The sequence below is a fragment of the Podarcis bocagei genome (assembly GCF_964188305.1).
Source record: "Podarcis bocagei genome assembly, chromosome: 16".
In the NCBI taxonomy this organism is placed as follows: Eukaryota; Metazoa; Chordata; class Lepidosauria; order Squamata; family Lacertidae; genus Podarcis; species Podarcis bocagei.
Genome location: NC_138142.1, coordinates 34,075,511 through 34,086,746, shown reverse-complemented (window position 1 = coordinate 34,086,746; position 11,236 = coordinate 34,075,511). Strand labels below are relative to the sequence as shown.

The window sequence follows — 11,236 nt, the reverse complement described above, 5'->3', positions numbered from 1 at the left end:
TTTTCCAGGGGAAGCCGTGTGCTTTAAATGTCTGACATAGGCGCAGCCTAAGTTTCCAGAAATGGCTACTTAGATCAGTGATGGCCTCCAGGTGACCAATTTGTTGAGCGTTCATTCTGATTTCTTGCACAATTTTTTGTAGGGCAACTGTACAATGCCAGCTGCTTATTAAGTATTAATTTTATTGCACAAAATCTGGTGCACATATATGTGTGTGTGTTGTGGGGAGTGTTGTGCTGTAAGAGCACCAGATCTACTTTTAAGTGAGCAACCTGAATTTGCAGGCATTCAATGGAATCAATCCCTACCCCAGCAAAATAGCAGGAGTTTGGAAGCATTCCCAGTCTTGCTTTTGAGCTGCAAGCTGGTGCTGTCAGATTACTGGGTAGGGCTCAGGGATTGTGCTGCCTTTTCAGACAATTCACCCCTGACTCTCTCTTTCTCTCCTTCCTGCCCTGTTTCCTCCCAGCTGCCTCTCTCCTACAGCTCCACCCTCCACGTTTCTGATTATCCCCACAAGCTTTATGAAGCTCCAAGAATGAACAACAGCCTGGGTCAAATCTCCTTGTAATGGAGAATTAGCAAGAGCCCCTCTTCAGATCATAATTCTTATTGTTACCAATAGCAAGAATGACGACAAGAGCAAAAGATCAACTGTTTTATTGAGACAAGGGACTCTGAACCCACAACATCACCCCAAAGACAGCAGGAACGTGGACTGTCAGGAGATGGACCATCTTGCCCGGGATCACCCAACCTGGCTGGTGGCCGCTCCCCAAAGCCCCAAGCACAGATCCTTCTCCTCCCACACTGCCCAAAATCCCAGCACCCAAAGACACGGGGACTGAACCGTGGGCCTTGTGCACGGCGTTGATGTCCTCTGCCACTGGCCAGCTGAGTTCTACTTGTGGCCGCTTCAGAGCAGCCGCCTTCATGGTGGTACCATGGATTTTCTTCTTCAACAGACTTTTGATGCAAAGATCTTGAAGGACCTAACATTGGCAACATTGGCAACCAGGCTGTGTGGAAGGAGCCATCTTAGGGAACCTCCCAGAAGAACGTAAACAGTGGCCATGCAACCAGTTCCAGGTGGCATCATCCTTGATGGGGCCCAACCACTTGTCCCATCAGAAAGCCAGAGATTCTCCTACAGCAGCGGCAGGAAAGCTCTGTCTTATGGGCTTCACGAGACCCACCAGGACACCCCCATCCAACCCACAAGTCCTGGGCTACAGCCTTAAGTTTGGTGGACGCTGGGCCCACGTCAAGACCGTGGAGGGGCTTTGAGGTCCAGCGATCCGCAGTCGCGCATCCCGGTGAATAACAACTCCTGTGTCCGCTGGAGTGAGGGTCCTTGGAAGGGGGGCTCACTCACATGACGGGGCACTGCACTGGGCGCTGCAGCGATTGCATGGCGCTTGCTGCCGTCACCCGCAAGGCGCTGAAATCCAGACCACCGAAGCTGGAGAAGATGGAGCTGGGATCTGTGGTAGCTTTGGGCTTCACAATAGCCAGGAGGTCCTGGGGGAGTTTCGTTTTGTTCCCAACCGCTTCCAGCTGCTTCTTATCTGTCCGGTTCTGGGAGAGGAAGAAAGGGGTGCAGGGTGAAATTAATGCTGGACCATGGCTGTCGCCCTTTGGGACTGGTAGGACGGAAGGCAAGGAGCCCAACAGCAGATGGTGCCAGTGGCAGGCAGAGCTGGCTAATGATGGCTTTCTCGCTACCCTCCTCTCTCTGTTGACTTCTACAAGGGCAACGCTGACTAAGGAGGAGGGAGCCTTTCCACTTAAGATGCTTTGTGTAACGCATGTAACGCTAAACCATAACTAATGCTAACCACAGTTAAAGCAGAAGCATCTGACAGACAGTCGCTTAAACCTTCGTTTCTTGTGTCACAGGCTAGTTAAATGCACCAGCGGGAGCAGCTGAGCCTTCAGAGTGGTTCTGATATTTTTGCAGATCTGTAGCTTCTGGGCAGCGGTGACTCCTTAACGGTTGTTAATGAGGGCATCCAGGTTTGTGCATAATACTATGGTTAACATTAACTGAGGTGTAGGAAGGAACCAACTGCAAACCTTGGTCTACAAGAGACTGTTAGCCATAGTCAGTAAACAGTAGTTAGCTGGGGAGCTGGGCTCATATATAACACTAAACTGTGGTTTAGCAAACCATGGTTTAGCAAGCCATGATTTAGGTCACTAACTATGGGGAAATGGAGTTTGGAATGCCACAGTTGGGACACCACCACCAAGAAGCCCCTTCTCCTGCAGTCAGTTGTTTAATCTCTGGATATGGGGACAAAGAAAGGCCCCGTTGGAGACAGACAGGGCAAGATGTGTCAGGGAGAAGGCAAGCCTTACCTTGGGCAGCTGGTATTTCTGCCGGAGGTGGGCCCTCATGGTGGCTCGCTCAGCCTTCTGTTGAGCAAAGGCTGCGTCCCGTTTGCTCCTGGAGGAAAGAGAGAATCAAGATGAGCCACTCAAGCACGGGAATGAGATGCTTCTGGAAGAGGTGGGCTCACCTCCTTTGTGGAATTTGTTAAAAGTTTGGACGAGCAACTGCAGGAGCTTTTGTGTGGGTGCTAGACTTCAGCCGTGTGTTTTCCACCATTGTGGTCAAGCGCAGAATTAGCACACGCAGAATTGGGTAGCTGGGAAACCTTGAGAATTCCGGAGAAATCTTAGCATCATCTTCATTTTTTAAAAACGGGTTACTAGCCCTTATGGACGAAAGGGTAGGCAAACTCCTAGGGGCTGAGGTCCCTTGCCCCCCCCCCAATAAAATATTTGAGGGGGCCAGCCCCCCGCCCAAGTTGATGGGCATTGCCATTCCAATGGTGGGTGAGTACCATGTATTGTGATAAATTATGCAGGGCGGGGCTTACCTGCCCCCCAAATATTTTATTCAAATTAGCACCTCTGGGCCACACCCATCAGCAGTCTTACTTGTCACCCTCCTAGGGTGCTGGAATATGTCCCTGACCTCTGACCATGTCTGGTTGGAGGACAGAGAGGGCCATTTCTGAGCATGTGTGGAAACTAGCAAAAAGTGAAATTTACATCTGTTGCCCCGCCTACTTTGGCCTCTGGCCCCGCCCAACCCCCGAGAGGCTGCCCAGAAGGGAATGTGGCCCTCGAGTTGAACCTCCTGGCTTAGGGTTTTGAGATCCTCGGTCAGGAAAGGACTCTTACTTGTGCTTTTCGTTGATTGGCGTCTTCCGAGCCAGAGGCTGCGCTCGGTTCTTGCTGTGGCACCTTTGGGAGCTGATGCCCTTCTCCCTGGGGAAGTCGGCCGAGACACAGCACAGCAGCTGTCTGGCCGGCACTCCAAACGCCGATTTCACTGCGGACTCCATAGGGACGACTGCTGGAATGCAGGGCAGAGAAACGGGAGGGAGCAAGGATGAACATGGCGGCTCACAATGCGAAATCCACAATCTTTTTTTTTTTTAATGAGCATTTTGTGGGGAACCTGTCAGAATTCCTTTGCCAGATGACTAAAACAATACAGTGGTACCTCGGGTTACAGACGCTTCAGGTTACAGATGCTTCAGGTTACAGACTCCGCTAACCCAGAAATAGTACCTCGGGTTAAGAACTTTGCTTCAGGATGAGAACAGAAATCGTGCCGCCACGGCGGGAGGCCCCATTAACTAAAGTGGTACCTCAGGTTAAGAACAGTTTCAGGTTAAGAACGGACCTCCAGAACGAATTAAGTTCTTAACCTGAGTACCACTGTCTTTAAAAGGATTAAATGTGTTTTAATGACGATTCCAGTTTATTTCAGATTAAGCGCCCTGGATAAAGGGCCATTCAGTCCTTGATTCCATTCCGCTCTCTGTCACGAATGCAGATTAGGATCAAGGTTTCCTGGGTGCTAAGGCTGGGCGATCTATCATCCAAAACTGGTTTGAAGTCCATATCGTGATAACGGTTTCATAATTTCTGACATGGCAATATATTGTGAATCGTGGGGTCAGTGTGTGTGTGTATTTGTGTGCTATACAAAAATAATGATGCAGGAAAACCCATGAAGTCAGCCAATGCCTCTACTTACACGTAACTCCATCCTTATTTCAGACATCATGATATATCGGTATATGGCAATGTTTAGCTGGTCATATATCACGATGTTGAAAACCAGATATCGCCCAGTCCTAGGGGGCGCAATTTGTTGTCTGCAGGACAAGAGCAGCTATTTTATCTGTATAAGCTCTCCATCGTAGTACAAGGAGAGAGAACCAGTGCCCCACTCACAGAGTTTCAGAAATATTATTTGAAGCTATATAAGGAGGATAAGGGGGGGGGGACGTGGGTGGCGCTGTGGTCTAAACCCCTGAGCCTAGGACTTGCCGATCAGAAGGTCAGCGGTTCGAATCCCCAAGACGGGGTGAGCTCCGGTTGCTCGGTCCCTGCTCCTGCCAACCTAGCAGTTCGAAAACACATCAAAGTTCAAGTAGATAAATAGGTACCGCTCCAGCGGGAAGGTAAATGGTGTTTCCGTGCGCTGCTCTGGTTTTGCCAGAAGCGGCTTAGTCCTGCTGGCCACATGACCCAGAAAAACTGTCTGCGGACAAACGTCGGCTCCCTCAGCCAGTAAAGCGAGATGAGCGCCTCAACCCCAGAGTCGTTCGCGACTGGACTTAACTTTCAGGGGTCCTTTACCTTTACCTTCAGGAGGATAAAGGGCCCTTTGGGCTGAGAATCTGCGGGGTGTGTGTGTGTGTGTGTGTGTGCGTGAATCTATCTCAGTTAGTTTCCTCTCAACGATATTTGCAGCAAAAAGGAAACTCTTGCAAAACCGTCACAGGTGGAAGAAATTAAGAATGTTATTTGTAATATGAAGTGTGGGGGCCAGGCAGTTTCCCCATGGAATAGTCTCTGACATATTCCGTAGCCCAAATCATATGACTCAGCAAAGACTGCTCTGTTTGAAGAACCGTCTGGTCCAAATCTTGTTTGAAGATCAAGACACCCCCCCCCCCAGAAGGCAGAGCAGGAGGAACCATGAAGCTGCCAGTTCTCTACAGCAGGCATCCCCAACCTTTGGCCCCTCCAGATGTTTTGGACTACAATTCCCATCATCCCTGACCACTGGTTCTGTTAGCTAGGGATCATGGGAGTTGTAGGCCAAAACATCTGGAGGGCCGAAGGTTGGGGATGCCTGCTCTACAGTGAGCAGGCATTTGCAGGTCCCTATAAGAACATAAGAAGCGCCTGGTTGCTGGATCAGGCCAGTTGCCCATCAAGCCCAGAATCCTGTTCTCACAGTGGCCAACCAAATGCCTGAGGTAAACCCTCAATCAGGATTTGAACACAAGAGCAACTCTCCTCACCTTACTGTATCCAACTGTGAGATCCATACTTAGAGGAGACCCATTGAAATCAGTTTAAATCCACTGATTTCTAGGAGCCTGCTTGGCGTATGACTTCGCCAGATCTCACCCAGTAGACACTGGGCTTCGCAATCCACCAAGGATTTTCTGACATGCTCTCACCCAAGCCCTAGGTGGGCTACTTTTTCCCCATCGAGGGCCGCGTTCCCTCAGGAATAATCTTTTAAGGGCCTCATGCTGGGAGCGAGTCAGACCCAATGATGGTTGGAGCCAGAGATGCAAAAATATTCCAGGACAACTAATCTGGGATAAAGATCACCCTGCTTCAAATTTCACCACGTATTAAGAATTCTCAGTCTTTCATATCCTCCAACATTTCTCCAATGAAAATAGGGATGTCCTATTCCCTAATAATAATTTTATTATTTATACCTCACGCATCTGACTGAGTTGTCCCAGCTACTCTGAGAGGCTCCCAACGTATATAACAACATAATAAAACATGAAACATTTAAAACAGGGGTCAGCAAACATTTTCAGCAGGGGGCCAGTCCACTGTCCCTCAGATCTTGTGGGGGGGGGGGCGGACTATATTTTGAAAAATAATAATGAGCAAATTCCTATGCCCCACAAATAACCCAGAGATGCATTAAAGAAAAGCACACATTCTACTCATGTATAAACACGCTGATTCCCAGTCCACCTGTGGGCTGGATTTAGAAGGTGATGGGGCCGGATCTGGCCCCCGGGCCTTAGTTTGCCTACCCATGAATTTAAAAATACAGGGCTACCTACCTTCAGCTGTCTTGTAAATGTTGTATAGTTACTTACAGTGCTTTTTTCTGGGGGTACGCATACCCCTAAACATTTTTTGAATCTGTGTACTTTTGTCCATTTACTGTATTTATTTCCCCTGATTTGAACTATAACATGTTTATTTCCCTAGGGCAAAATGACTCAAGAACATTAAAAAAAAAGCACTGATTACTTATCTCCTTAGCACATTATTCCAGACCCTCCAACATTTCTCCAATGAAAACAGGGGTGTCCTGACCGAAGGTAAAGCGGGACCTTACGGGATCAAATCAGAAACCGGGACGGCTTCTGTAAATTGGCGACCGTCGCTGGAAAATAGGGACACTTGGAGGGTCTGGTTTTTGTGCAGGCTTGACTCTCAGGAAAGTACGGACAAAACCCAAGGAATCAGCCTCCTGCCTCTGGAAGCCAGAAACATACAGGCATACCCCAGCTCCTGCTGGCATCTTCTCACCTGAATATTGCCCTGTTCCGTAAACTCACCTGGGAACCTGGGAGTCTTTTGTGCTTCTGTCAGGCATAGGTAGCTTGCTGGTCTTCTCTCTCCAAGTGCCCCAGAAAGAAGATTAGAACTCTTGGGCAGCTCAAGCTATTTAAACAGGGATCAGAAGCGACGCAAAGACTCCGGCTGACGCCAAGCTGTCTCTGATCCACCGTGGTGACAGTCAGGCCATCCAGATGGCACCTTGAGCAAAACATCCGCTGGTTTGCCGTGTGGGACACCCGGCACGTGCTGGCAGCCTGTGACACACTGCTCCATTTCCAAGGTATCTCAAACAGCTTGCTGGGGGATAGAGGAATTAGCTTCGTTTTTGTTTTGTTTTCCAAATTGCAAGTTCCTAGTCCTCATTGCTTGCTCCAAAATAGGAAAACAAAGCAATTGCCAAGAACTGATATCAGTACAAACCCGGCACATTTGTATTTCTAGTTCAGTGTTTCTCAAACTTGGGTCTCCAGCTGTTTGTGGACTACAACTCCCATCAGCCATAGCTAGCAAGGTCAGGGATGATGGGAATTGTAATCCGAAAACAGCTGGAGACCCAAGTTTGGGAGACACTGTTCTAGTTTATATATGGTCAAAACACATCTGGCCACATCACTCTTCCGAATTTTAACTTTCCTTTTTTTTATTTGTTTGCTTGAATGTTACTTCAGTAATTGAATTGTATTATTCGAGAATTCACAGATTCACAGACTTGTAGAGTTGGGAGAGACCACAAGGGTAATCTATTCCAAGCCCCTGCAATGCAGGGGTCTTTGGCCCAATGTGGGGCTGAAACCCACGACCCTCAGTTTGTCTCATGCTCTACCAAATGAGCTATCCCTCAACTCCCATATTAAGAAGACATCTTACTGTCTTTCACCTGTTGAGGACTGGTGGGTCGAGGAATACCTGCAGGAAGTATCTTCGCCTGATTAAAAAAGAAGTACCACCTTTTTATACCTTTTTTAATATTAAAAATGTATATTTCAAAGTGTTAAATGAAGGAATGGTGCTAGTATTAAGACTTTATTGGGTGAAATGTATTTTTAAAAGCAGGGCTTTTAGAAACACCACTTTTAACTGGCTTTCAAGGTGCTCCCTGGTTCATAAAGTACCAGGTTTTTAAATTTCACGCACAAAAATTCTAAGATCGAGGATTGTGGACTGAAAACTGTCTTGTACAATGTCACAAAACGAATTATCTATGGCTTTTAAACTATGTTGTTTAAACTGGAGAATATCAGTTATTGGGCAATATACAAAAATTGTCAACAAGCCAAGAATAAAATCAGTTTCCAAGGAAAACGTTCTTCTATCCATGATCAAACCTATCCATGCGGATTGCATTATTCATTCCTAATATATTAGCCTCGGATGTCTCATGGACAAAAAACAAGGGACACGGCTTGCAAAGGCCTTGACACCAATGCGCAGGATCATTGCCTCTGAGTCACATCTCAACCTTATGCTCTTTGCCAACCTGGTGCCCTCCAGAGACGTGGGACTGCCAATCCCATGCGACCACAAGAAGACATCACAAGCTTTTCTTTTGCAAGAGACCAAGGAACTTTTTAATTTTAAGAGAGCTGCAATTTGTAGAGCTCTCAATTCTGCACCAATGGACAGTTTGGGCTCCCATCACCCACTTCCAGGCAGAAATACCTCCGTGTTTCTGTATTAGGCCAAGTGAATCGCATGACACCTCCCTCCCGCCCAGGTTAGACATCTCCCCTTCCCTCCTTTTGCTCTAAGCCACTTAAGTATAACCCAGGTCTGGGTCCTACCACCTGCCACGGCTTGTCCTTGGCCGGAGAGTCCCCCAGCTCATCGCACTGCAATCTGTTTAGCGCGGCCTAAAACCCAACTGGTGCGTCAATCTGCTCTGAAGCTCCGCTCTTGATGGATTGCTTTAGACAGGAAAGCCTACAGCAAATGCGCCAACTTGGGAGCCAGGCTGCGGGCAGAGAATACATGGGGCACACGACCCACATCAGCAGAAGGAGGCCATTTTCTATGTCCCGGAGATGTACCCTCCAACTTTTCAGCTTCCTTTTCCAGTGCATCAGTTCTGCTAAAGATTCCCTCTGCTGTTCGTTTAGAGGGGAGACATTGATCATGCAAAATTTCCCACGCCAAGGGAGCTGCAGTCTCTTGTTGTGGCAGAGTCTATTATGCCAAGACTCCCATGCCTAGTCAAGGTTTCGTTATATGGAGGAAGATAAGGGAGCCTGGGAGCCTATGTACAGTATATGCCGGCTTCTAACAAGCCCGGATCAATAGAGCTATACTTCCATCAGAGGAATACGTGGCAATACCTATTACTTGGAATAAAGTATCTCCGGCCGCAGTACTTGAACACTCGACATGTAAAGGGCAAAGGCTGCAAGACATATTAATTACATACTGCTTTGCAGTTAGCTTTCCCTTGGCTGAGTCACAATAGTCCAGCATAGATTTCTGGGCTAAATTTAGCAATGGAGTTCTGGGCGCTTTAACTGAAGCCACGTTAAAACGGCAGAGAATCCTTCGGTCAAGATGGTCTTCTAAGCCTTTCGTATCAGTTAAGAATGCCAAGCCAAAACAGGTGCTCTCCCAGCTCCTATCCTCCAGTTAAAATATATGGCTTTTGAGCCAACACAGAAGTAAAATGGGTATGTCCCTTGCCTGTATGTAGCAGCTAGCATGAACTGCTGAACCAACTGACTGTAAAACTATTCAGGATAAAAGTTAATCCCACTAAACCCCGTTCTATAGATAAACATGTGAAGAGGCTTTGTCAAGAACTGAATTGACTCACCCCATCCATATAAATATAAATATAAATATAAATATAAATATAAATATAAATATAAATATAAATATAAATATAAATAAAGAGAGATCCTCAGTTGCTTTCAGGCTTTCATTGTATTTTCATTTCCTCTTTGTATGCATTTGATCGGTCACACTTATTGCTTTTACCGTATTTTTAAATATCTATAAATACAAGACTAGAACAGACCACAGAGCTCAAGGGCAAGCAGCCTGACTCGTCGCCATCTTCACCTGGAAGTCCTATTTATAAATATATATAACCCGAGCATGGATTGAAGAGGCTCAACAGGCCATGAGGAAAGGCCTATCCATTTGTTTCTACGGCAACCTCTTTGGACTAGCCCAGGGGTCAGCAACCTTTTTCAGCTGTGGGCCGGTCCACTGTCCCTCAGACCATGTGGGGGGCCGGACTATTTTTTTTTGGGGGGGGGGTGAATGAACAAATTCCTATGCTCCACAAATAACCCAGAGATGCATTTTAAATAAAAGGACACATTCTACTCATGTAAAAACACACTGATTCCCTGACTGTCTGCAGGCTGGATTGAGGAGGTCATTGGGCCGCATCCGGCCCCCGGGCCTTAGGCTGCCTACCCCTGGACTAGGCAAACAAAGGCATTATGGTAACATAGAAACTGGTTTGGCAAGATTCCCCTCATACATTCTAACCTCACAGATGCAAGATGACAGGTTCTGGAAGGGGACCTAGGCTAATTCCCCCCCCCAACCCATCTGGACCGCCATCCAGACTGAACACCCCCCAAAAAAACTCGTAACTACACACGCACACACATTTTACACAAGTCAGTGAGAAGTACTGGGACCCCATCCCATAAAAACCTGATTCAGGGAAGCAGAACTAAACCCCCATCTTCCGACACACACATGGCTTGCTGTGGGGCATTTTAATACCCACCCCCAGAAAGTCATATGTATATTTTTGCAGTTTACATTAAAGTAGGTTTAAGGGTTGTTTGTACTTTGATTAAGACTTTGCACTTGTTTTAACAGATTAACACACTAGCCCTCTAGAACGGATCCACGAGAGGGATCAAGAGCAAGAACAGCCAACGGGGATCTGCCATGGGTCAGCCCTCGTGACTTTGTCATTTAAGCCTGCAGGGATGGCCCAGCCCCACTGACTTGCAAAGCTGGAAGGATTCCAGCTCCCTGGACACATGCTTTTAAAAAAAGAACTCAAAACACACCGTGACGCCAACACCACGATCCGCCTCTGACCTAATTCGTGTCACCTGATGTAGTGCACAGATCAGAACATTGGGGTTTTTTCCAGCATTAGTAGACCCACCGAAAGTAATAAACAAAACCATTTTAACGAGTCTACTTTGAGTAGGACTAACACTGGATAAATCCTGTAATTACCCATCGGTGCTTGCTTGTCTCCAGATTACGCAATGTATTTTTCAGCACAACATACCCAGGTGAGTAAAAAGACGCCCATTTTAGGGTAAAATGTGCTTAGAAATGCTTACGTTTCTCAGCAGTGGCCCCAAATTGCAACACTCCCTTCCATATAATGAACATGCGACACTTCAGCCTGGCATTTGACAACTAAAGGCATTTTGTTTTAATAAATTTATACTGCTCTGTTCCACTTCGACTGGGTTTACTCATTTTATAGTTGCTAAAACATTTTCCTCGCCATTTTTTGTAACGGTATATTATTGTAATTTTGAGGACCTTATAGGAAAAGTTGATGGTGGTAGGAAATCTTACGGGAACCTATTTAAATACAAATCTCTGTATCATCATTAAATTTATTGCC

The 11,236-nt window shown here is 46.9% G+C and overlaps 1 protein-coding gene across 12 annotated transcripts; it reads right to left on the bottom strand.

The window, feature by feature from the left end:
• Nucleotides 1-644: 644 nt before the first annotated feature.
• Nucleotides 645-10,423, bottom strand: LOC308575257 (complexin-3-like). Of its 12 annotated transcripts, none has more exons than XM_081173911.1 (5): nucleotides 9,666-10,423; nucleotides 6,636-6,936; nucleotides 3,193-3,367; nucleotides 2,362-2,449; nucleotides 645-1,578 (listed from the first exon to the last, which is right to left on the bottom strand). In XM_081173911.1, the coding sequence occupies exons 3-5, from the start codon at nucleotides 3,354-3,356 to the stop codon at nucleotides 1,372-1,374; spliced, it is 459 nt and encodes a 152-aa protein (XP_081030037.1). In that variant the 5' UTR covers nucleotides 3,357-3,367; nucleotides 6,636-6,936; nucleotides 9,666-10,423; the 3' UTR covers nucleotides 645-1,371. The 12 variants fall into 12 exon arrangements, with proteins under 12 accessions (XP_081030037.1, XP_081030041.1, XP_081030038.1 ...); XM_081173915.1 differs by having other exon boundaries at nucleotides 3,193-3,364; XM_081173912.1 differs by having other exon boundaries at nucleotides 6,636-6,932; nucleotides 9,952-10,423.
• Nucleotides 10,424-11,236: the final 813 nt, after the last annotated feature.

Excerpts from the sequence above, each read along its gene's own strand:
- LOC308575257 (XM_081173907.1), bottom strand. Across the intron at positions 2,450-3,192 it reads CCAATCAACGAAAAGCACAA|GAGCAAACGGGACGCAGCCT; the intron begins GTAAGAGTCCTT and ends TCTTTCCTCCAG. Across the intron at positions 1,579-2,361 it reads AGAAATACCAGCTGCCCAAG|AACCGGACAGATAAGAAGCA; the intron begins GTAAGGCTTGCC and ends TTCCTCTCCCAG.